Source organism: Malus domestica, chromosome 03 (genome assembly GCF_042453785.1).
Source record: "Malus domestica chromosome 03, GDT2T_hap1".
Lineage (NCBI taxonomy): Eukaryota > Viridiplantae > Streptophyta > Magnoliopsida > Rosales > Rosaceae > Malus > Malus domestica.
Window position 1 is genome coordinate 22051073 of NC_091663.1, and position 27377 is coordinate 22078449.

Genomic DNA, 27377 nt, shown 5'->3' on the forward strand with positions numbered 1-27377 from the left:
TTTCTTCAGAAATTGCAGATTTTAATTAGCATTTTTAATTAATTTCATTTTTCTTAATTTAGATCATTAAATCACCATTTTCCAATCTTTGTTTTTAAATAGTTAACTAGGATTAGGGTTTCTCATAAATTGTTTTAAATAATCCCAGTGGAAAACGACCTTACTTGAGCCATTTATACTTATCACGCCCCGGACCTATGGTAGGTGGAAAATTTGATCCCAAGTTCGAAACGCGAACTAAAAACTAAATAAATAAAATGAAACGGAAACGGGTTGGAAAATAAAATTTTTCTTATTTAAAATAACTCAATAATTCTTTACAAGGCTAAATAAATAAATACAAATTCTAGCCTCACATCTATCTTGTCTCATCCCGTATACCCTTTTGACAGTTTAGTTAGTAAACCTGCATAACAATAAAGGGGTGAGCTTCAACAGTTCAGTAGGGACATAACCTTACCACAGTAAAATTGACAATACTAAATTACATGTTATAAAATCATGTAATACCAAATCATTCTCGATAACAATGCATGAATGCAATGCAATACTCTTCATCTCTGCCCGTTAATTCATATAATAAAACACGCAGACCTGCACATCCCATACCGTGCATTTTACCTCTACAGTGGTGGTTCTAATGTTTTAATATACAAATTAACCCCCTGTAACTCAATCATCCCAATTTCCCCTTTTGTTAGTCATCTTGCCTAAACTCTTCGTTGCTAGTCCCAAATTACCCTTAAAGAATCTGTGCACTGTAGGCTCATCTGAGACCTGGTAACTGCTAAGAGTTTGGCTCAACTACACAAAAGATCATTTCCAACTGCCCTCATTTCCAGAATTCCTTCCTCAACATCGAAACTCCAATCACATAACACATCATGAATGATGCAAAATTAATTTCATTTCATAGTCCACATTTATCACCAATGAACAACATTCCAACAACAATTCACAATCACAACTCTATGAACATTCGAATCAAGCAATGATACACATATAACCAATTATCATCCAATTCCAATCAATCAATCAATATTAACAAGAATATAACACTTCACGAAATTTAATAAAATCAATCTCTGTAAATGCATGCCGTATTTCCCCTACCTGGATTCCAAAGCATTGCTCCAAGTGACGTAATAGTCAAAAAACACCAATTCATCTCATAATTCCTATTTACAAGTATCACGTTATCAACCTAAGCATATTGTATAACACCTCAAATTCAATTATAGTTAAAGCACATCGAAATACTTTAGCCTCAAGTTATACAAAAGCTTCTGTCCGACTTGTATATATATGGTTCCAACTCTAAATGCATACTTTATTTCATCAAGCTATTCATAGCGTGTGTGTGTGATACACGTGTATTTCCCTTCCAACAAACTGGGCCAATTCTAATTTAATAAAACAACTCATTCATTTCCAACAAATTGCACATTGTACATATAATCTAATACAACATGCTGCTTTGTTTGACACACACATACATAGCTAGAGAAAATCAAATATCTATACATGTATATAGTTTGGAGATGGAAGTCCTAGCCGTATACATATGCAGAAAAACCAGTTTTGATAACAGTGGTTAGTCTACAGCAGAAAGTTTAATACTGTATAAGATTAGGATTCCTTAAAACTAATAGGAAATATACAAATAGCTATGAAACTATACATGATAAAAGAATCTTTACCCAGGTATGGCAATCTGTCGATTGAATCAATGACACCAAAGTGATGATGTAGACAAAAGCAGGAATCAAACTCCTGTTCATTGCTATAACAAGAAAGAGATACCAAGAACACCTCTATCAATCAAGACGTCGAGAAATTGGGAGAGGGTTCTAATATAAATCCTCTCAGCAAAACATTCAGTTCCACCTCTCTTTGTCTCTCTCTCTCCTCGACTCTATTTGTTGCGTAAGAAAGAACCCTCTACCTATTTGATGCTAAACATACATATAGGCATCATATATTCCAAACTTACACCGCCTGCAACCTCCTATGTCTTTGGGTCCAATCATGACTCGACATGTGGCTAAATTGCCACTAACCTAATCAGAAAAGCCCTTTTGCTGTCTAACTCCAGCTGCTATCACGTGGAAAAATAAGCCACACCTTGGCTTACACGTGGCACTTCATCATTGGTTCAGCTTGTAAATTCCATTAAAAATTCATCTAAGCTTTGAAAAATAATCCGAAAAATGATATGAACTCACAATGACGTTCACTACCTTCATATGAAAACCTTTTGAATAAATAAGCACAACATATTTTTTTCCAAATATTTCTCTTATTTGATAATAAATTCTTGGGATAGTACAATACTACAACAACCTTGTTCTCTTGCAAGTATTTTAAGTGTTTTTATCTCTACTTTTGTAGGTGGTACGATCCCTATCACCTACAACCCAGAAAAGAAAAGGAAAAAAAACCATTAGGATGGAAAAGGATGAGTGCAAGGGTAGGTGCATTGGGTTTTTTTTTTTCTTTTCTTTCTAGGTTGTAGGTTGCGCTCGGGTTGAGGGAGGGGGGAAGAGGGGAAGATGGGTGCGTGGAGGAGGTGGAGATGGGTGTAGAGGATGAGGGGTTGGTGAGATCTGGACTTTGGCGACACAGAGGGAGGGTGGTTTAGGGGGATCTGGGTTTTCTGGTTTTTTTTTGTTTTTTTTTTGTTTGTTCAAGGTTCAGGTATGGGAGAGGGGCTGGGGTGATGGGATCTGGATTTTCTGTTCTTTTTTTTAATTTAGAAGATTCAGGTTTTTTTGTTTAAATTAAAAAATTATTTTTTTTTCCATGTAGCACACATTTGGCAGTCACGTCATCACTTAACGGATCAATGGATGGAAAATGTAACAGATGTATTATTTTGAAATAAAATAGTACATGAGGTATGAAAGTGAAATGTTTTAAAGATGTTGTATGAGATTGTAATAGACCAAACATAGGGGGCTACTATGTAATTTACCCTATTTAATTATATTACATTTAATTTCATAAATCAGTTTTCTTTAATTTTTGTAATTATATTTTATAGGTACGCCAAGCGGAGAAATTGTAAATGTAGGACAACTCAAAACCCACGGTTGTTGGGAAATTTGTAAAGGGTGGGTGTTATTTGAAGATTCACCCCAAGAAAGATTTGGTCATACGCCGGTGTTCGGAAATGTTCCTCAAATGCAGTTGGGGGTGAACATGGATCTTCTACCATTCAAGAAACAAGGGTAGAAAATATGTCTCCAGTTGAAGCTTCCATACGTAAGGCTACGGGACAAAACAAGGCCCGAAAATTGAAGGAAAGGGGGTAAGGCAAAGGATGATTACGTCTTTCAATAGGAAATGGCGTCCTCATTACGATTAATGGCGGAGCAAAATGCCTTTGCCATGGAAGAAAGAAACCGTAGGCATGACGAATGGGCAAAACAAATACAAGAAGAGATGGAAGACAGGAACATGCAAAGAAACACTTCGGATTACACTCCCATGAGTAAGACATATTTTGATAGGAAAAAGAGGGAAATTATGGCCCAAAAGAAGTTGTTTACATCCGACTATACTCCTACAATGACTGATGAAGATGATGATTATAGTCTTTAAATTGAAGTTGTTGTAGTCTTTAATATTAAAGTTGTAGTTTTCAAATTGAAGTTTTTGTAGTCTTTAAATTGAAGTTGTAGTTTTTAAATTTAAGTTTTTGTAGTCTTTAAATTGAAGTTGTAGTTTTTAAAATGAAGCAGTTGAATCTTTAAATTGAAGTTGTTGTAGTTTTTAATATGTCCGAAAATCTTATTTTAATAAGGTAGTTTAATTTAAGTAACTATATTAATTCAGTTAAAATAATAAATTATGTTTGGCTTATGATCCTTTGGCCCCCTTGATTTTAGATGATTTTTTTATTTATCATAGAGCTATGTTTGGCTCTTTGGCCCCCTCGGTTAGAAATTGTATGAAATATAATCTGTCACTATTAATTAAAATATAATTTCTTAAAAAACTATAAGGCTAAAGGAAGCGACTAGGGATGAGCAACGGTTATGGCGGACGAGTAACCATGGTTATTTACTCATAACCGTTTATGTTCATACCCGTATAACTGTTTACCCATTGGGTAATTGCATAAACGGTTATACCCATACCTATAACTGTTTATAAATGGTTAACCATACCCATACCTATAACTGTTTATCCTTTTTTTACCCATTTACCCCTTTTTCACCCGTCTACATGTTTTTTTTAACAACTTGAAATTACAAAAGAATTTTTTTTCATTATTTTTGTTTTCTAACAATTAAACACCGTTATAGTTACATTTTAGCATGCATTTCCCTATTTTAATCATTTGAGTCCTCATACAATTCCAATAATTGAAATAATAGTTTACGAACGATATTTTTCTGCTACACCCAAGCAAGTCTTTAATTATAATCCATATGATTACAAAGTAAAGCTTCTAAAAACAAAAAGTAGTCATTATCTTGAATACTAGATGATTCAAAGCTCCAAAATATTTTGAAACTAAATAATTTCGAACACTAATGCTTTAGCACATTCAATCACAAAGTCTCATCGACTTGTTGTCACCAAAAGAGGCCTACAAAAGAGATGTATAAATTGAATTAATATCCCATTTAGGAACACCGACACCAATTAGCATGAATCCAACAAAGGTAAGTGATCACATAAGGTTTACATTCTACACTCAATTATTAGAAAAGAATGTATAAGCATTCATAAACAAATAAATCAATAATTAATCAAATAAGTATGAAATCGGAAGGGTAAAACGCACATTGAGGGGTGAGGAGAGAGAGATGAGTGACAGAGATGAGCGGTGAGGAGAGAGAGATGAGTGGCGTAGATGAGATGGATGGTGGCGATTTGAGATAGATGAGCGGTGAAGATGAGAGAGAGGGCAACAAGGAGGGATAGATGAGCGGGGGACGGGGCTTTTGAGACTCTGAGTTTGACGGAGAGATTGAAAATTTAAGGTTTTTTTTTTTTAATTTTACATATATTAAATTAAATGGGTAAATGGATACCCGTTATAACTGCGGGTAATACCCATAATCGATGGATACTCGTTATAACAGCGGGTAATACCCATAACTGCCTATTTAAATTTCATAGATAAATGGTTATACCCATAACCATTTGTTCGTCTAAACGGTTACCCATAACCGTAATCGTGAACTTTGAATGAGTGGTAACAACAGTTACCCAAACCATGATTATTTTGCCCAGAGCGACTAGGTGTGGGCGCGGTGCGGTTTGGTGCAGTTTTGAGTGAAACCGCAAAATTAAACTGTTCGATTCGGTTGGATTTGATTTGTGTTTCGGTTTCGGTTTTTAGTTATAAGTGCCCACCCTAAGAGTGACCTGACCTGTTCGGTTGAGATAGTAGGGGTACAAGCCCCAAATAAACACCTTTCCCCACTTCGCCCCTTCTCCCTCTCGGTGAAGCTCCAGTTCGCTTCGCTTGTTCAGTTGGTAGCTAAGCAGTCTCTCTGTCTGTATTCAATTTTGTTCTGTCTTTCTCTCAAGTAAGAGAAGAAGGGAGAGGGAGAGAGAGAGGGAGAATGAGCAGTTGGAAGAGTCTTCTTCTTCGAATTGGCGAGAAATCTCCCGACTATGGCACCTCCTCCGACGTCAAAGAACACATTGTTCGTACCTCCCTCTCTCTCTGTTGTGATTTTCAAAACCCTAATTTGCTTCGTCTTCTCATCCTTTCCTTTTTTTGTATCTAGTCTGGTTTATTGATGGATTGATTGATTCTCTTGGATTTGCAGGAAACTTGCTATGGCGTGCTTCGCCGAGAATTGGAGCACTCTCCTGACGACGTTTCGCAAGTAAAGCCAATTTTTTTTTGCCTTCTTTCAGTGCCCACTTACAATTCGTTTACTCAGCGGAAGACTGTTGATGAAAAGGCAAAGAAATAAAAAGGTCTTAAAATTTTTTGGATAAAATTGGAATTATAAGCTAGGATATGTTTCGGGTAGAGATTTTAGATGTTGCTGGATATCTTTTGTATACGATATCTAAGCATCTCGTACCAAAAACTAAAATTCTAAAGCACCCGATAATTTATGACCTTTTTGTTTCTCCAGCCAAATGGGTCAGTGATAATATGTTCAGTTTACGACCAGGGAAGATAAAATAAGGGCAAATTTTTACATTGTCTTGTTTTTCACCATTTTCACTTACGATTATGGAATGGAAAGGACAAGGAGAGTGGAGAGGACATGGGGACGATTACTTTAGATTTTCCTTTCAAACACACCAAAACTCTCTCTTTAATATAGAAATTTGGGAAGGAAAAGAATTCCATACTCGTAGATACTTGTTGTTCTGCTGTTATACACATTAACTTTGTTCTTTTTCTTCTGACAGTACCTTATCCAGTGTGCTGAACAGTTGCCTCACAAGAGTCCTCTATATGGGACAGTGGTAGGGTGTATAAATACATTGCTGACTTTATTTATGTAGTTTTTCCGGTGTTTCTACTTTCATCCCTATATATAGTATGCATAAAATCTTTGCTGAAGTTGGAAGTGTATAACTATAAACCTTCAAACTGACCATAACTAAGCTAATAGGTTCCATTTTCTTCAAACTGACTGAGTTTGACCTAAACTAAAATGTTCTCTTCTGTTTAAGCGAGGATCACATGTTATAGTCACTGGAAATGCTCATCTAGGGCACCATTAGGGTTCTACACAGTTTTCAGACCATAAATTATATTAGCACAATCACATTGTTAGTATAAAGTGAAACAAACCAAGCATTTAGAAAAATGCTTTGGAATTTGGTGATGAAGTATTTGAAATTACTGCCTGTTGAATAGTTGACTTTAAAGTTCTTTAGTGCTTCATAATTAATTTATTTTATGAGGTGCATTTTGAAGGTTTTTATTTTTTATTTTTATTAATTGAACTGTATTCAGTTATGTTTGTGAGAAAAAAAAAAGGGGGAAAGCATGACCATTACATGTAGCTGCACAAGTCTAAATGAACGGTTTTAGCTCCATCAGATGTATGTTTGTTGGATGGTGAAATGTACCATACATGGTGGATTCATATATGTTTAACAAACAATTGAAGAGTTTGTTAAAAAAAAAAAAAAAAAAAAAAACTGGATATGTTTATGTAATGCATATTATGAATATCATATTACACACCACATGTGCTATAAGTTGTAATTTCTATTAAAAATAATCCTATAGTCTACTGTATGCATATTTTCTTACTTCTTGAGCTGTAATTTCTTCAATAACCATATTTCTTGTGTACTGCTTCAGGCTCTTTGGGATTCCTTTACTCACACCCTCTCTCTCTCTCTCTCTCTTCCCAGATTGGCTTGTTAAATTTGGAGAACGAGGAATTTATTAGGAAAGTAGTTAAGAACACTCAAACTAATTTCCAGGTGATTCTATGGTTGAAATGAGCTTCATATATGTTTGCCTATCATAATTTTGTCTCCGATGAGTAAAAAATTTACCAAATATGGACTGCTGCATTGTAATTTGTAATAAACAAAAAACCAAAGTAAAAAAAAATTAGCAAATTGGAGCATTTGCCAAGAGTAGTATTTTTTAGTTGATGCTCTGCAACCTGGAATGCCATACACCTTGCATATTTTTCATGTGCTGTTGTATATTTCAATTTTGCTGCCGTCATGGCTGATGATTTCGGAAGACTTGATTCTTTTGTCTCTCAACAGATTGCCAAAAGGGTTAATTACTTTGAATTTGGTTTTGTGTTTGACTCTGATAAAAACAGGTCAGGGATGCCAATGTTGGATTAAATGGTTGTGTGAATGAAATGACATTCTTAGTTCATGGTCTGCTCTTGAATAATAATATAAGAGATGTGAAAAGTGAATTGGAATAGTGGGATAAGAACAAGTGAACATATTGTGGACATCTTGTTCTTGTAAGTTGTACTTTTGGTTCTTATTAATAAAAAGAGATCTCATAAATAAAAACAGAAAGAGAGATGAATGAGTGAACAGGAATTGTGGAATTTGAGCTGCCCGTTTACTTTTTAGGTTAATTGTGGGATGTCCGACGGTCTGAGTATTTGATGTTTAAGTATCCTGTGCATGCAAGTTATGTGGTTGAAGTTGGTTCTGTTGTTAGTTTTTTCATTAACTCTTTTATAAGACTATGTTTGAAAGATTAAGACTATTGGATGATTATTCTCTATTTTGATGTATCCATCATTCTTTTTACTGAGGATTTTAGAATTGACCTTCTTCTTTTTCTTTGTTTGTGTGTGATTTTCAGGATGCTTTAGATTCCGGAAATTGTAACAAGATTCGTATTTTGATGAGGTTCCTGACTGTTATGGTATGTAAGATGTTCCTATTGGTGACAGATGAAATTCAGGAACAGATTGAGAACACAAGAATACAATCACATTTATGTTATTCGTTATACGCCTTAGTTCGCTCAAATTTGCCAATGAAATTTTTTAGTTAATGGGTTCTGGGAATGTGATGTTGTCATCCATATGCTATCAACTTAAACTTTAGGCCATATCTTACCACATTTGGCTGCTCATATGAATACATTTTGTATCTACGCTGCAATTTCTAGAAGCTTTTTATTTAGACCATGTACAATCTACAAAGTTCTTAAGTTTCATCTCCTACTCGCCGAAGTACAATTTAAAGGAAATGCATGTCATTAATATAATGAACATTAACTTCTATATTTACCTGTGTAATATTGGACTGCTACCCAGGTATAATATACAATAAAAAGTACTAATACTACCCATATTCTGTTATCCAAAACACTGACATAACTTCCCCAGTTGTCCCTATCCATATTAACTTTTGGTTTTCCCCTTCCTCTTGGTACCATAGGCTAATATCGCGAAATAAACTTCAATATTCATGGAAACAACTTTTCTTATCCATATACATATGTATGGGTGTGTAATATGCATAGAGTAATGTTCTCTTGTCCCACTAATGTTGCCAGATGAATGCATCTGTTTCAAAACTGTGAATCTGGAGTACACATTCTGACAAAAACCAACTTGATCAGTGTTTCAGATTCCCAGTTTTGGCAAAAGAACATTACCCTATATTTATATACTATGTACATATCTTTCTGCATGAGTGCGTGCATTTTACTAAGATATAATTTTTTTCCCTTATGGTAACTTTTCATTCTATAGATGTGCAGTAAAGTTATCCATCCCAGTTCTCTTGTGGTTGTGTTTGAAACATTATTATCATCAGCTGCAACAACAGTTGATGAGGAGAAAGGCAATCCGTCCTGGCAATCGCGAGCTGACTTTTACATAACATGCATTTTATCTTGTCTCCCCTGGGGAGGAGCGGAACTCATTGAGGTACTGTCATTAATGGTGCTTGATAGAAAGAAAAAGTTTCTCTTTTATGGTAACAATATTTAATTCGTTTCAGTATTCTTTTTCAAAATATTCCTATATTCTATGTCTGCTTATGGACCTCATAAAACTTTTAGTCTTTGGTCTGTTTATAAACTAAAAGTATGATACTGAACGGTTCCCGTGGATTCTATGTTTTTTGTTTAGAACTTGTTACATAAAAGGCATAATTTGTTGCATTCTTGCTTTAAGCAATTTAGGCCTTCAAAATTTGTGTCTCACTTTTGTTCCAGCCACTAACTGTTTAAAAATAAAAACTTACTGCCCGGCTTTAAGTGGTGTCTCCCAGATGTTTCTGTTCCATGTCTGGGTCTGAGAAGTTGAATGCATGCACGCTATCACATGTTGTAGCTATGTCAGAGGGCTTTCTGTGTCTGACACAGATGTAGTGGCCCTTTTGGTTGTGGTGAAGCTTCATGGGAGTATGGTTGGAGGCACGAGTCATTGTATTTTTCCCTTACTGTTTACTGTTTGATTCAACCATGGCTTATGTTTCCAGTTTTCTGTTTCATTATGAGTTTAAATGCTTCAATCATGATTGTCTCACTGCAGCAAGTTCCTGAGGAAATTGAGAGAGTTATGGTCGGTGTTGAAGCTTATTTGAGCATAAGAAAACGTGCTTCTGACACTGGGTTGTCCTTTTTTGAGGATGATGATGAGAATGCGAGAGAACCTAGCGATAAGGTATAACTTATTTGAACATCATACTCTCTCATCCCTTTAGATTAAAATATCATTAGGTGATTCGCGGATGTTGTAGCCTACCAGAAATATTGGTCTTTTAATTTCATAGATTCCAGTGATTGTTTGAGGTGGTAGCTGGTTTAGTCATTGTTGCTTTTCTGTGTTTCTCCCTGTTTCCAGTTTTTTGTGCTAGTGACATTTTAGTAGTGTCCGACAAAACTATGTCATCCAGAAATAGCATTCACCATGAATTTCTTCTTTAATATCCACGATGTTTCATCTTACAACATTACTTTACTCATACCAGATTAGGACTTAGTATTGATGCTTGGAATAATCCTTTTTAAAGTCTCTGGTTTCTCCACATGTGTTGAACTCTAGTGTTATTATATATCTCAGTTCAATTTGTTATAATGAATTGGAAACATTTTCTTCGTAGGCCCCCTTAAGTATATCCCTTGATCCATTATCATAGGCCTTTTCTAAGTTATTGAATATCATGTTCGTCTTGAATTATCTTAGTGAGTTGATTGTCTACATAGGATTTACCTCGCAAAATTTGGAATGGAAATTTGGCACTTTCTTTTCTTACTATTAATTCTATGACCTAATCCCATACTTCTATAATGTGAATCATCAATTTAATTCTCTTTGTAATTTCCTCAGCTGGTCTCATTTACCATTATACCTGGAATTAAAGTTTTGTTAAATAATTTTGTTAGTCACTCAATTCTTGAGTTTTTAAACTTCTACAGCTATTTTATGCGGCCCTAGAACTTTATATATTCCATCTTTTAAGTAACTTCCTTACCTCTGTAGATTGAGCGTATCATCCATATATTAAGTTCTTCCCCTATACATTTAACTTGTTTCATGTCTGTTATCTAGTCAAACTATTATCCTGTTCATTGTTTTACACTGCCTTGTAATATTACCCTAACCACTATTTTTTTATTTTTTATTTTTAAACTTTCTGGTAGGATTTCTTGGAAGATTTGTGGGGCCGAATACAAGTTTTATCTAGCAATGGATGGAAACTTGATAGTGGTAATGATCAAGTTTCCCAGAGTTCGTTTAAACTTAAACATTATATTTAGATTGGCAGTTTTTTTATTCTATTTTTTCTCATGACTTTTATTTCACTGTTTGATCAAATTATATGGAATCACTTGGTAGTTCCGAGACCTCACCTATCATTTGAAGCACAGCTAGTTGCTGGAAAGTCTCATGAGTTTGGACCCATCAGCTGTCCTGACCAACCTGCTATGCCTTCAACAATGTCTAATATAACTTATGGTAAACAAAAGCATGATGCAGAGTTTATCTATCCGCAAAGGATACGAAGGCTGAATATATTTCCTGAAAGTAAAACTGAGGTAGTTTGCTATCTAAGAACTAAATTCATATGTCCAAACCAACTTTCTCATTCTTAAGTTTGTTAATTTTAAGCTCACTAGTGATTTCTTATTACGTTGTTTTCTCTTTTTTTTCTTTCTTTCTTTCTTTCAATATTTTCTCTACAACTTCAGTGCCACATTACTGTGACCAGCTTAAAATATCCAAAATCCTCCAAAGTTTAAAGTTTTTGTAGTTTGTAACTCTCTATTGGGCACAAAAACGATAAAAGATGTTCCCTCCTCAATTGTGATGGCTTGCAGACACTTTCTCTTTTATGCTCTCTTGATGCAATGATAAGACTTCACCATGTAGTGTTGAAGACCATCTGCTGCAGCAGTGTTACTAGGTCAAGGCTTGTGTATATCATATGGTTAAGTGTATCTTTGCAATGGGTTATATTGTTGTAGTGAAACAAGCTGTAGTGTTTTCTTGACAACTCATATGAAGATGAGTTCTTTTATCATCAAAAGGATATTCAGCATTGTTGAAAAACCGCACACTAGACCTTGTTCTTTAATGTAACCAACGGCAATAGACTATACTAGCAAATATTAGAAAACTTAGAAACACACAAGAATTATATTGGTTCGGCAGAACTTTTGCCTACGTCCAGTTGTGATTTCTCTAGGTAGAAGGAGGGTTTCAAGTCGTAGCCCATGGAAAGACATTTCGAGTGGTGCTCATCAGTTTCTTGGATGCTGCAAGTTTGAGGTGGGCAATGGAGAGAGGGTGAGGTTTTGGGAGGATGGGTGGTTAGCAGGAGGACCGCTGAAGGAGCAATTCTCCAGATTATTCTTATTATCGAGGAAGCATAATCATAACATTTCTAGCTTTGTGGAAGCTTCGTCAAGTTCCTTGAGTTGGAACTTTGATTTTAGGAGAAATCTGAATGAGATGGAGATAGAAGAGGCGGCCAGCTTATTACAGAAAGTGGAAGTGGTTCGCTTGTCTCCATCAAAAATGGATAACAGAAGGTGGAACCTAGAAGCTTCAGGTTTGTTCACATGCAAATCCTATCGTTCATTACTGAGCAACAATGGGATTGTGCACTATTATCCACCCTACTCTTAGATTTGGAAATCAAAAGCTCCTCCGAAGGTTAAAATACTTGTATGGCTTGTGGCCACTGGGAGTCTCAACACTTGCGACAAAATTCAAAGGAGAAACCCTCTGATGTGTTTATCCCCACATTGGTGTAGTTTATGTAAAGCTAAGGAGGAGAGTGTAAATCACATCTTTCTTCATTGCTCCTACTCGATCCAACTATGGTGGAAACTGTTTCAGGAGGTTAAAGTAAGTTGGGTCATTCCTAAAGGGTGTTTTGAGCTACTAAGCACCAATTTTAAGGCACTTGGAAAAGGGAAAAAATCCAAAGCTTTGTGGGGTTGCCTGGTATCGGCAATTTTTTGGAATATATGGCTGGAACGCAATAGAAGGATTTTTGAAGACTATACTGGAGTGGGGGCAGAAGTACTTTGGGGGAGAGTAAAATATTGGGCATCTTTTTGGGCTTCGGTTACTAAAGAGTTTAATAATTGCTCTCTATCTCAAATACTGTGGGATTTGTTAGCAGCAGTTAAGTGAGCTAAGTCTAGAATTGGCTACTGTAGCCAAATCCTATTGGGATTTTCCTTTCTAATTTGTTGGTGGACTTCTTATCCACTTCTATGTTTTTCACTATTCTTTAATAAAATTGTTTCTTCTCAAAAAAAAAATCACCGCTCCTTTGATTAATAATAGAGATTACAGAACTTTTGCAAACCCTAGAACTAATCTCAAAACTCTTGGCTGTCTAGCTGTTTTCATTCTCTCTTGAAAAATCAGCCTTGCCGCACCCTATTTATAGACATAGGGTTGGCTTACATGTCCCAAAGCTGATTGAATTCCTATTTCTATGTGGATTAGGAAATTACACTTATCCAAATCCAAATAGACTTGTAGAAATCCAAACCTAAATTGAATAAGGAAACTGAAATTCTTTCCTAATCCCTCTAGGACAAGAATCGGTATACCTCTAGGTTTCCTAAAACAATCCTAAACTAACTAGGACATATTTGATGAGCCAAAATCCTAACAATCTCCACCTTGGTGAGTCAAACCAAGTCTTGATCGTTGCACCCCAGAGTATCTTTGAACCTTCTTGAAGCAGCTTTGGAAATCTTCAAGGGTCTTCACCTTGGCAATCTTCTTCTTGCCTCATTGCACCTCAAGTGAGAAGGTGCTCCACTTTAATCAATCAACGAGATTGATCAAGTTCAAGCAATGCTTGAACTTCTTGGCCGGCACTATCTTTGTAAGGAAATTTGCGGCATTGTCATCCGTATGAACCTTTTCAATCCAAATTTCCTTAGACTCCACCCAATCTCTGATTCTGTGATACCTTGCTTCAATGTGCTTTGATCTTCCAGAAAAAACCTGATTCTTTGCCAAGTGAATGGCACTTTGACTATCACACTTCAGCTTCACACAATCTTGAGTGATTCCCATTTGACTTACCAAGCCACTAAACCAAATCACTTCCTTTCCAGCTTCGGCCAATGCAATATACTCTGCCTCTGTGGTCGACAAAGCTGTAATTGGTTGCAGTAGTGCCCTCCAACTGATTGGTCCTCCTGCACATGTAAACACATAACCAGAAGTTGACCTTCTCTTGTCCAAGTCCCCTGCATAATCTCGGCATCCACATATCCTAACACCCTTGCACTTTCCTTTTGCCTCTCAAACATAATCCTTTGTCGCCAAGAACCCTTCAAATAACGCAAAATCCATTTTACTGCATCCCAATGTTGCTTTCCTGGATTTGCCATGTATGTGGAAACGACACTGATTGCTTGAGCTATGTCGGACATGTGCATACCATTGCATACATGAGGCAGCCCACTGCATTAGCATAAGGCACATTCTTCATTACTTGTTGCTCCTCTTCGGACGTAGAACACTGTTGCCCACTTAACCTGAAGTGAGCAACCAAAGGAGTCGAAACTACCTTTGCTTCTTGCATGTTGAACTTCTCAAGAACCTTCTGAATATACTTGGCTTGTGATATCCAGATCCTTCCAGCGGTCCTATCTCTCTGAATTTCCATGCCAAGAATCTTTTGTGCAGCACCTAGATCCTTCATGTCAAACTCCTCGCTCAACATCTTCTTCAAGTCTTGAATTCTAGACTTGTCTTGACAAGCAATTAGCATGTCATCCACATATAGCAATAGCAATATGATCATCCCATCTTGGAACACATGATAGTACACACAACAGTTATATAAACATCTTCTAAAATTGATTTTCAGCATGAATGAATCAAACCTCTTGTACCATTGTCTTGGAGACTGTTTCAGGCCATACAGGGACTTCCTAAGCTGACATACTAGGTTCTCTTGCCCATATTCAACAAACTCTTCTGGTTGAGCCATGAAAATCGTCTCCTCTAGATCTCCATGAAGAAATGCTATCTTCACATCCATCTGCTCAATCTCCATGTCATGTTGAGCTGCCATAGCTAAAAGCAATCTGATAGAAGTATGCTTGACTACAGGTGAAAAGATCTCATCATAATCCACCCCTTCTTTCTGTGAGTACCCCTTAGCCATGAGCTTTGCTTTGAATCTCACGGCATCTTGTTCATGTAGTCCTTCCTTTTTCCTAAATACCCACTTGCATCCAACTAGCTTTCTGTCTTTGGGCTTAGGAACCAACTCCCAAACAGAGTTCTTGTAAAGAGACTCCATTTCTTTTGTCATAGCACTTATCCAACTATTTCGCTCATCACTAGCTATAGCTTCTCGATAAGTAGTCGGATCTCCTAGACTAATGTTAAGAGCATAATTAACTTCGTCTTGGTCAAACCCAAATCTATCAGGCTTTTTCTCGTTCCAATTAGGTTTGTCTAGTGCTACGCATCTCTAGAATGCAGGTGGATTGTTGGTTGGAGTTCGAACCCTTTGGGATGTCTGGCGGATTGGAGTGCCTTCAATCTGCCTTGTTTCTTGCTCCACCTGATTCCTAACTAGTGAACGATGCTGATGCTCTTCTTTTTCCTCAAAACCATCAGATTCGGCCTCTTGCTCGATTTGCTCCACCTGAGCTTCTTCTTCATCTGATCTGATTAATGAAATTTTTGTTGCCTCAATTTCAGCATCGTCCGTCTTCTCCCTACTGCTCTCGACTTTATTAAGAGGCATGGTTGTCTCATCAAAGACAACATCTCGACTGACAACCTTTTTCCTGTTGTTGAAATCCCAAAGCTTGAAACTCTTAACTCCTTTTTCAAAACCTAAGAATATGCAATGTGTAGACTTCGGATTGAACTTGGACCTTTCATCACCTGGAATATGTGCATATGCACTACAACCGAATACCCTGAGCTTGGAATAGTCCACCGGCTTTTCAGACCATACCTCTTCTGCACTCTTAAAACCGAGAACTGTAGATGGTGACCTGTTAATCAAATAACTTGCATGATTAACAGCTTCTGCCCAAAAACTATCAGGCAATCCTGCATGAAATCGCATGCTCCTCTCTCTCTCCATGAGAGTTCGGTTCATCCTCTCAGCAGCTCCATTTTGTTGGGGATTCTTCTTTATTGTGAAGTGCCTTATGATGCCTTCTTGCTTGCAGTAATCGGTGAACTCATTACTTGTGTATTCACCTCCATTGTCACTTCTTAGGTACTTGATCTTTCTTCCAATTTGATTCTCAGTTTCTGTTTTCCATTCCTTGAACTTTGCAAAAACCTCGGATTTCTACTTCATGAAATAAACCCAAACCTTCCTAGAAAAATCATCCATGAAAGTAACAAAATACCTAGCTCCACCATTTGATTTAGTTGGTGCAGGGCCCCAAACATCTGAGTGAATATAGCTGAGTTGCTCCTTGCTTCGGTTATCTACATTGCTACTTGCAAATGATACCTTTTTTTGCTTTCCGAGAACACAGTATTCACAAAAGTCCAGTTTGCAAGATGACACGCCTTCCAAAAGGCCTTGCTTGTGTAATTCTTGCAACCCTTTCTGGCTTATGTGCCCGAGCCTATGATGCCAGAGTTCAGTCTTGTCTTCTACACTCTAATTTATAGAAACAACTGCTCCCCCGACTATAGTGGTCCCAATTAACTTATACAACTTATTGGGTTGTAGGTCACCCCGCATTACCACTAGCGATCCTTTGGTTACTCTGAGTCTTCCTTTTTTAGACTTGTACTCATAACCGGCCTCATCTAAAGTACCCAAGGAAATCAAATTCTTTCTTAGTTTAGGGACATACTTGACGTTCCCTAAAGCTCGTATCATCCCATCGAACATTCTGATTCGAACAGTGCTGATTCCTCTTACAGGACATGAAGAATCGTCCCCCATTAAGACTTCCCCGCTGCTGACTTCTTTGTAAGTATTGAACCATTCCCTTACTGCACACATATGAAAAGTGCATCTGGTATCCAAAATCCAATTGGTGAAAGCCTTGGAGCCTGATGTTACTGAAAGAAGCTCCCCGTCACTCTCATGCTCGGTGACTGCACTAGCTGAACCTGAGCTTCCTTCCATCTTGGCTTTCTTTTCTTTCCAAATCTTGCAGTTCCTCTTCCAATGATCGGCTGAACCACATTCGAAGTAACCTTCCTTCTTTTCCTTTTTCTTCTTGGATTTTGACCTACCTCTATTGCCGATTTTCTCTTCCTTTGTCTTTTCCCGCCCCCTCTCCTTGCCTTTGGCATAAAGGCCTTGAGAGCTTTCAGTTATATCATCCAGTTTAGCATATGACTGAAGAGCTTGAATTACGTCTTCAAGCTTTAGGGACTCTTTTCCAAACATTAGAGTTGTTCGAAAGTGCTTGAAAGACGAAGGTAGAGACCTCAGCAAGATGATAGCCATATCATCATCTTTGTAAGTTTCTTCGACCTTCTGAAGATTAGCTATGCAATTCTGGAACCTGCATACATGATCTTCAATATCACCTCCTTCTTCTAGTCGAAGCCCGAATAGTTCATCCTTTAGAAAAAGTTTATTGGACACGGTTTTGCCCATATAAACATTCTCCAACTTTTCCCATGCTTCCTGGGCAGTCATCTTTTCGGTGATGTGTGACCGAACTGATCTTGTGAGATGGATCTCGATGGAACTCTTAGCCTTCTTGAGAACCTTAGTCCATGCTGCCTCTGTCATGTTTTCTGGCTTCTTACCATCGAGTGCATCATCTAAATCCTGTTGTATCAGTACGTTCTTCATCATCCTTTGCCAGTCCGTGAAGTCATCCTTGCCGTCAAAGGGCTTTAATGCAGGTCCTTGATCCGCATTCATCTTCTCTTTTGACATCGTAGAACACCTTGATCCTAGCTCTTGATACCAATTGTTGAAAAACCGCACACTAGACCTTGTTATTTAATGTAACCAACGGCAATAGACTATACTAGCAAATATTAGAAAACTTAGAAACACACAAGAATTATACTGGTTCGGCAGAACTTTTGCCTACGTCCAGTTGTGATTTCTCTAGGTCCGCTCCTTTGATTAATAATAGAGATTACAGAACTTTTGCAAACCCTAGAACTAATCTCAAAACTCTTGGCTGTCTAGCTGTTTTCATTCTCTCTTGAAAAATCAGCCTTGCCGCACCCTATTTATAGACATAAGGTTGGCTTACATGTCCCAAAGCTGATTGAATTCCTATTTCTATGTGGATTAGGAAATTACACTTATCCAAATCCAAATAGACTTGCAGAAATCCAAACCTAAATTGAATAAGGAAACTGAAATTCTTTCCTAATCCCTCTAGGACAAGAATCGGTATACCTCTAGGTTTCCTAAAACAATCCTAAACTAACTAGGACATATTTGACGAGCTAGAATCCTAACAAGCATTGGGTGAACAAGAGTGTCCTGTCCCTAGGTGTCCAACCAGGGAATTTTGTTAACATTTTTATTAAGAAGCATCCAGAAAATCACAACTCTCAAAGTTTGTTAGATCAAACATTTGCTGGTTTTCAAATATTTGCTGATTTTTAAGCTGTTTTTCTCTCCTAAGCATAAATAGAACGCACATATGTTGTGCATGTCGTTTATGGCCATTAGATTAAACCAATGGCCCAGATTTAAAAGCTTCTCTTTTTTCAGGTATCTGCTTCTAGATATGATTTTCAATCCAAAGCAGTATTTTCTAGGATTTTAATCCTCCTGGGATTATTTATGGAATTGTATTGATAAAGAGTGAAAAGAAATTTCTTCGTGCATTCACTCTCGACTCTTTTATGGAATGAAGCTCCAGTTCAAGTCAGTTGTGTTTGTAAAACTAGTTTGTAACCCATTTGCATGATGTATGCTTTATATCAAATTATACAAACTACAAGGGCAAAAAGTAAATTTTATTCTTAAGAGTTTTTACTGTAGTTTGTCTGCTCAGTATGTAGTCCAATTATGTCAAGCATTTTTGAAATACTGCACGGTTAAGAAGAGAAAAATAATAGGGGATAAATTAATGAATATGCATCCTCTAGAGGCAACAGAAGTAAGAATTTGGTTGCATCTGGTACTGGTACCGTTTTCCACAGTTCTGATTTCAATATAAACTTAATGGAATTACTTTCCGACACATGTTGTCCTTTTTACTTTATTATTTATTTGACCTGTTTTGAGTTACTAACTTATATCATGTTCATTACATACTTGTGTTTCTGCTTGTTTGAGTGCATTTCTGCAATAAATTCTACGCATCGATTTTATTGGTGATTGGTTGTAAAATCTGTTCTTTTAGTTATTGATGACATGAAATCTTGTTTTTGTTGATGACAGGATGTGCAACCCATGGATCGCTTCATCGTGGAAGAGTATCTACTAGATGTGCTATTTTACTTAAATGGCTGGTTTGTGCCTCTCAATGACCTCCTAATAGAAAACATAACTAAATTTCTTATAGCTTCTCACTTTAATTAGTTTGTTGACTTTCTGATGCGTGGTATCACTTTGTTTTATGCTTTTTACTTTTTCTTTTTGGAATTGAGAATATGCTACCTGTTCAAACCAATCAGACCAACTCCTTTTTCTCTTGAAGAGATTCTGTTAGGTGTCTTGTGTTTTTGTAGTTTCGAAAGGGTTTTATAATGTATAGTGATAGCAGAATTGTGTGATGGTTAACTGCTTAATTTATGCATTTCTTGGAAAGGATGAACTTCATTTTAAAATGTTAGATAGTTTAGTCAGATACTACATAAAGTCAAACTCTTTTGAGGCATTTCAAACATAAATGTCAAGTTTGCATGTCGTATTGCTTAATTTATATTCGTGTCTTTGCAACATAATCTATAACTGCGGGTTGAGCAGAGGTTGTGATTTTGGATATTCTGTTGGAGGCTTGCAGCAATATATTTGTTGTATTTGTTTGTTCAGGAGAACAAACTATTTTGTTGCTTTTTAAGTCATACCCTGCTAATGGTACCAAGGCATTGATTGGGGGCAGAAAAGCATAATTTGTGCGTTCCCTTTTAGTAGTTTTAGTTATAACATTTTTTATAGCTAGATGCGTTGAAGAGAAAAACAAGCAGATACCTAGTTGAAATTTTACTTGTGTTCTGAAATCTGGATTACTTGGTGTTATCTTACCGTCTTGCAGTCACTAATATGTGTGCAGGTGAATTGATATTGAACACTGCAGTTTTACTTTCTGATTCCTTGTACTTAAACTTCTTTCTTGTTTCTGTTTTTATTTGATTTTTGGCCTTAGTAATATTTATTCTGTTTGTTCTTCCTTCATGCAAAGCTAGTCGAAAGGAATGTGCTTCATATATGGCTGGCCTACCTGTGCCCTTTAGATATGAGTATCTTATGGCAGAGACAATTTTCTCCCAGGTAAGTTGTTAACCTTTGTATTTTTGCCGTCTTTATTTCCTATTTTAATGAGCTATTTTTATTCTCTTTCCAATCATTACTTTATCCAACTGTGAAAGATATATGATTTGTTAATCGTATGAGTTTAACACATTGTAGCAATATTTGGTGGGCTTAGTTATGAGCCAAGATAAATGGGCTGTAGCAGGAGTTGTTTCTTCAGTTTGGTTGCTATGGTTTTTCCAGTGTTATTTGCAAGTAATCCTTTTGTAGGATGATTCTCCAATGCTGCATATGGTTTGCCTAGGTTTTAGGTTTTGGAACAATCGGTTTATCTTTGTTTCAATGGAAATATTTGGAGAGTTTTTCCTTTTATTTGGAGAAATAATGGTAAAATAATTGCTTCATTCTAGTTTTTAGATTTTCCTTAACTATCTGTTTATGGAAATAAAACATTGGCAGTCTAAATTGAATTTTTGATCCCAATTTGCTTGTTCATTAATACTCTTGAAGATTTTTTTTTCATCCAAGGTTACGCAATTGTTTCCTAAATTAATATGGGTGCCTTTTGTTTAAATTTATCTTAATTTTTTGTTCAAATCTTTAAGGATGTTTTAGGGGGAGTACCATGTTATAGGCTCTCTTTTTTTGAGAAGACCATGTTATAGGCTTATAAAGATTGTATATGAATTTACTACTAATGAAATAGCTTAAAATGCATACTATTCTTTTAAAATGATATGTTAATTACGATTTTTTGTCACAAAGTATATAAGTCTAACATGGATCTAATTGGTTTTAACCTAATGGATTTGAGATGCTTGGAATTGGAGTTTGAGAACGAGATTCATATAGAATTCAATATATTTAATTGAGAAGAGTAACAATTTAACTTCTCAAAGTAGAAAAAGTTCATAAATTTTTCTTTTGACTACACAATTCAATTCATTAACTTTTAACTCCGCTGAACCAGCAGGCTTAACAGAATAAGATAGGATTAGGTCCATATTCTTCCCTGCTTATTCTTGGACATTATTCTTTTTATTAACACATTCATTCCTTGACTATGTCATTGTAAAATTGTATAGTTTAAACTTTCTCATGTAAAGCAAAATGATGTGTTTTATATTTGTGCAGTTGCTTATGCTACCACAACCCCCTTTCAGGACAATATATTACACGCTAGTTATTATTGACCTCTGTAAGGTAATATGAATACAATTATTTTGTTTATGTCTTGGTCTTTTTTCTGATTGAATTGAAGTAGACATCAATTTTAAAGCAATCTGACTATGAAGTTTAATTCTTAGGCACTTCCTGGAGCCTTTCCTGCAGTAGTTGCTGGTGCTGTACGAGCTCTTTTTGACAAAATGGCTGATTTAGATATGGAATGTCGAACACGACTCATCCTTTGGTTTTCACACCACTTGTAAGTTCCAGTATAAGCAGTACCACTAGATTTTCTATGTGATGTACAAATCTCCCTTCTAACTTTCCATTTTGCGACCTTGCTGCATTATCTTGTTAAGTATATTACTTTAATGGGAAAGACTGCTTGAAAAGTCAGTAGACTCATTGCTGTACGCATGTTTGGACCTTTTCGTAAACTCCTATCTCATGTGAAGGTGGGATTCTATCCTAGGTCCCATAACTGCCAAGGACCTTACTGACATTTTTGTAGGAAAATTACTACCAAGCTATGAAGCACGGATACTCCAAAAAAATAGATATTTTATTTCCCTGTTTTATATGATACTTGGTGGATAACTCTGAGATATTATACATAGTTGTTACTTCAAGTCTGCATCCATCGACTTTTTGGCAACTTTAACTTTGGGATACCCGTATACACATGACGGACACATGCCAAATTCAACGTAATGATTATTTGCAATTATTTTAAAAGAAGTTTGAGCTATTGTAATTTCTGGAAGTGAAAGTGATATATAACCGGAAATAAGAGGAGAAGATCTTTTTTACTCTGGTGTGACAGAACAAATTAAGGGGCTAGGACTTTATATTTTGCAACATAGAGGAAGAGAAGACGAGCTGAAGAAAGATAGGAATGCTCTAAGCTCGTTTTATTACTGTTGTATTGATGCTTTGCCCATATTCTTGCTTTGGACATTTTTGTTTCTCCGTATCCTGCTATATTGTGTCCCGCAACGGGTATCCGTATGCATGCAACATAGCTGCCGAGCTATGTAGACATGGATATAATGTGGATTTTTAGTTAATATACTGAATATGTTAACATGCATGATTCCTAATATACCATGCCTTCCTGACCATGCAGATCAAACTTTCAGTTCATCTGGCCATGGGAAGAGTGGGCTCATGTCTTAGACCTTCCAAAATGGGCCCCACAACGTGTTTTTGTTCAGGAGATTCTGGAGAGAGAAGTCCGTTTATCTTACTGGGATAAAGTGAAGCAGGTAATCATTCAAAAGGATACTGGTAACTAGAATTGAGGTTTTTACAGCACAAGGCTTCACATCTTGAGGTTACACAACCACATATGTGCTCCATGGTTATACTTTTTCTGATATAGTTCTTTAATTATTTTCCCTTTAGAGTATTGAGCATGCCCCTGGTCTAGAAGAGTTGCTTCCTCCCAAGGGAGCACCAAATTTCAAATTTAGTGTTCAAGAAACCAGTGAAGAAGATGGGCTACATGCACTTTCTTCTGACCTCAGAAACATGGTGAAAGCTAGGGCATCTGCCCGTGAAATGATAGTATGGATAGAGGAAAGTGTGTTTCCTGTTCATGGGATGGAAGTTACCCTCAATGTGGTTGTGCAAACTCTCCTCGATATTGGATCTAAAAGTTTCACTCATTTGATTACTGTATTGGAGAGATATGGCCAAGTCATTGCAAAACTATGTGCTGACCAGGATAAGCAGGTCATGCTGATAAATGAGATTGATTCTTACTGGAGGAATAATTCTCAAATGACTGCTATTGCAATAGATAGGATGATGGGCTACCGAATTTTGTCTAATCTGGCCATTGTCAGATGGGTCTTTTTACCAGCAAACATTGAGCAGTTTCACATATCAGATCGTCCATGGGAGGTATGCTTACAGCACTTTTATTGCATTAAAGTTAAACTTGTCTTTTCTGCTGTTATAACTATTTGCGTTACGAATGCTTGGTCGAGTTTTGGTGTTTTTCCTTGCTTGGCATCAACCTTGAAAACAACATGAACAGAACACTTCAAAGTGGTACAAATTTATACAACTGCTTCAAACGTGAGATAGTAAAATTAATTTGGCATCTACCTTGTTCACACAAATGGAAACTGAATTATTATAAGCTTTAAATTTGGTCTAATTCAAAATCATCATGCGAAGATAGGCAATTCAAGATAATGCCACTCTAGTGGAAAATATGGATGATTGTTAAAACAGGAGACTTATCAAAATGAAAAAAAGAAAGAAAAAGAAAATAGCGCCTTTGTTGGTTTTCTCTGGTTAGCCTGCATTGTTATATTCTTGATTGTTTTATGTTAATTTACTTTGTGTGAGATCTTCCAAATTTTAGAGCTTTCCAGATTCTTGCTTGCATGATGTTGGTATGGTTGTTATTACAACTAATACAATGCAATTGTTTTCTCTTAATGTGGCCTTCATGAATTGTGCAATGATTTGGTGTACCAGATTGAAATCATCTTTGATATACTTTCAAACTTCACCTTTATTACCATTTTTATTGTATACTTGGCCTTCGTTTCCATAACAGAAATTTACCCTGCTAAGGGTATGTTTAAACAATATTGAACAAAGCATACATTTACTAGTTGTGGCCATCTTGTCCAGTCCTTGTGTAAATTTTGTGTTTATTACAATTCAGTTTGTTTATTTTAAAACAAAATACCATCTATTTGTACTATCATTTGTACCATCTCTCTAATATAGGTAGGGGCAACCAACATATGTGGGTCCCATTTCTATTACAGAGATGGTACAGTTAGATGGTAAAAATAGCATTATATGTAGCATTCTTTTACCCAATTTATGAAATGTTCTTTGCCACTTGATGCAACACAATTCCCCATGATCAATGGTTGACAGAGTGGCAACATGACATGCCAGATATTTGGTAAGAGAACATTTTGTCACATAGATTTTCGTCTAAGGTTTTCAAATGGGGTTTTGTTTCTCAGTTCGGTCAAGATGCAATGGTTGAGATACCAATTATTTCACTGAATCGTCTACAGAATAAAATATAGACATTTCAGATCTTTGAAATACACACACACACACATATATATATGTGTGTGTGTGTTCTGTATTGATCATTTGCTTCTTCTCTGCCCGGTAGCTTTTATTCTATGGTTGAAGTTGTTTAGGGAGTGTGGTATCAGCTGCTTTTTACCCAGGGATTGTTATTCTTTTATGGTAGAGAAGCTAAGTTACCAGGAAAGGGGAAGAAAGCCAAGGTCTTATGGGGTTGTATAGTTTCTGCTATCTTCTGGGCCATTTGGGTGGAAAGAAACAGGCTGATTTTTTAGGACTTCGCAGTCAGTAGAAGGGAGGATCTTGGGATAAAACTTGGTTATTGTCATCTCTATGGGCATCATTTACTTCAGAATTTAGTGATTTTTCTTTTTCAGAAGTCTGCGTAATTGGAATTCTGCTATTAGTTAGTTTTGTGGTATTGCCGTAGTTTGTAAGTGTCAGGGTGATGTTGCTATTTACCCTGTTTTTGTTTGTGCTTTTGCGGACTTCTTGTCCGCTCTTGTTTTTTTATTGTTTCTTTGCAATATAAATTTGTTTTTCCTCAAGAAAAGTTTGTTGTGTATATTTTAACTGGGTATGTATACTATGTAATCACTTCAATGTTGTACTGATAACATGGCTTGTTGTCAGTTGAGCAATCTTCATATGCTCTGCTCCATTCCCATCTTCCCATATCATAAGAATTTGAAATTAATTTTTATTTTATTTGTTTATTAATTAATTTATTCTTCTTGACCTGGAGCTGTTACCATATGGACTATCCTTTCTGTACTTAAATATAATCTGTAAATGTGTTTTTCTTGATTGCTTATACATTTTTGTCCATATCATCCAAACAGATACTAAGAAATGCAGTTAGCAAGACATATAACCGTGTATGTGATCTAAGGAAGGAGATTTCTTCTTTCAAAAAGAGTGTTGTATCAGCTGAAGAAGCTGCAGCAACGGTGAAAGCAGAGTTAGTAGCTTCTGAATCAAAGCTTTCACTCATGGATGGCGAACCTGTTACTGGGGAAAATCCTGTGTGGCTGAAGCGTTTGAAATCACGTGCTGAAAAGGCTAAGGAGGAGGTGGTGTCTGTACGTGAATCTTTAGAGGCTAAGGAGGCTCTTCTATCCCGATCCCTTGATGAATTTGAGGTACAGAATAGTGGGGGAAAAGAAGCACCAACATATTTCCCCCTTTACATCTGTTGAATCATTTTCCCACAATAGATGTAAAATTATGTATATATTTCCGTCTTGTAGGTGCATGTCATAATTACTGAACTTTTAATTAATCAGGCCGTTGGCACTCTTCATCTTTTCCTTGTATTAACCATGGCGTCCACATGCAGGCATTATTCTTCTCCATGTACAAAAGCTTCCTTAATGTGTTAACGGAACGGCTGCCAGAAGCATCCAAATGTGTCACATTGCAGGGATTAAAGGGGATTCATGCAGATTCTATGGCAATTGACCTTGAAGAATCATCCGCAATGGATGTAGACAATGAGAATGGAATACCTAAGAAAAGGTATTTCTTTCCCTCACTAAAATACAAAATCCTATATTCATGTAAATGAAAAACATGTTGACTACAAGGTTAGAGCAGATGAAGGATGTTTATGGAGGGGAGAGATTGGGATACGGATTACTTTATTGTTGTCCTTCGTAATTGACTAGCTTTATTTTTGTGTAGTCTCCTTTGTTTTCCTAAATATCTTGTTTTTGTTATCATAAATTAATAAATGGTTTCGACATTGTGTGACATGCTATTCAAGTGTATTTAACTTGTCTTCTTAACTTTTGCAGTGAACTGAGTGGTGGGAGGACAAGTAATGTTTATAATGTAGGTGAAAAAGAGCAATGGTGTCTTTCAACTTTAGGCTATCTCAAGGCGTTCTCGAGGCAATATGCTTCCGAGGTAAATACAGTGTCGCTTCTCTTGTTCTTTTTGCGACTTCCCTCTTTTGTTTGTTTTCCTTTTGACCCTCCCCCTCCCCGTTTCTGGTATGATTTTCATTTTCTTTGGATTTTTGGGTGAAGTTTTACAGACATGCTTAATATTCTTTACTACTGAATATCTGACCTTGTATATTATGTACCTGGCAGATTTGGCCTCACATGGAGAAGTTGGATGCTGAGGTTCTAACCGAAGATGTGCATCCTCTTATTCGGAAATCAGTTTATTGTGGTCTTCGTCGAGAAACTGATGGTTTGTGAAACTTCAAACTTATCACCCCCCGTTCCCCCTTTTCTTTTTTTCCAAGCAAACAGCAACACATGTACGGTGATGAGGTAACCTTATAAGATTTGAAGGAGATGAGGCTAGCTACGGCATGTATATTGAGCGTTAGGCGATTTGTATGTCTAGCTGCAGATGTGTACTAGGTGATATGTAACCAAAACAACTAATTAGAGGCTAGTATTGTGAAAATTCTTATGGATGGTGGCCCTTTGTTACAATTCCGCTGCGTCTCCCATTGTTTTGGGGATTTGCATATATGTTATGGACTCGTTGCCTCCTATAACTCGCGGCTAGGTATGTGGATGTGTTGGTGGTCTTCGTTGCCAACGAATGGGAACGGCACCATTTTATTGGACTTCTTGTACCACGTTCAAGTGTTGGTGCTTACAATCTTAGTGTTGTGTTGTAGTGTAATGTGCCATTCCGACGATGTGAAAAGCGTCCGTATTTTCACGTCCGTATTGACGAAAATCATCTGAATTCCTTTGTGAATATTAGTTGCTAGCCTACACCAAGGATTATGTAAAGGGTGATGCTAGGGAGGCTAAATTTGCAAACTAAATGATGTACCACTAATAAGAATCAAGCAC

At 36.5% G+C, this 27377-nt stretch overlaps 1 protein-coding gene across 1 annotated transcript; it reads left to right on the forward strand.

Annotated features, from left to right (window-relative positions):
• Positions 1 to 5149: 5149 nt before the first annotated feature.
• LOC103427153 (nuclear cap-binding protein subunit 1) lies at positions 5150 to 27070 on the forward strand. Its single transcript, XM_029100020.2, has 19 exons — positions 5150 to 5666; positions 5793 to 5852; positions 6394 to 6450; positions 7354 to 7425; positions 8288 to 8350; positions 9189 to 9365; positions 9975 to 10106; positions 11087 to 11153; positions 11283 to 11482; positions 19285 to 19355; positions 20253 to 20337; positions 21454 to 21522; positions 21627 to 21745; positions 22613 to 22751; positions 22891 to 23391; positions 25398 to 25697; positions 25895 to 26073; positions 26352 to 26463; positions 26652 to 27070. The coding sequence occupies exons 1-19, from the start codon at positions 5583 to 5585 to the stop codon at positions 26760 to 26762; spliced, it is 2598 nt and encodes an 865-aa protein (XP_028955853.2). The 5' UTR covers positions 5150 to 5582; the 3' UTR covers positions 26763 to 27070.
• Positions 27071 to 27377: the final 307 nt, after the last annotated feature.

Coding starts and splice junctions, on each gene's coding strand:
- LOC103427153 (XM_029100020.2), top strand. CDS start 5,583: ATGAGCAGTTGGAAGAGTCTTCTTCTTCGAATTGGCGAGAAATCTCCC. Junction 5,667..5,792: donor CCGACGTCAAAGAACACATT/GTTCGTACCTCC, acceptor TTGGATTTGCAG/GAAACTTGCTATGGCGTGCT. Junction 22,752..22,890: donor ACTGGGATAAAGTGAAGCAG/GTAATCATTCAA, acceptor TTTTCCCTTTAG/AGTATTGAGCATGCCCCTGG.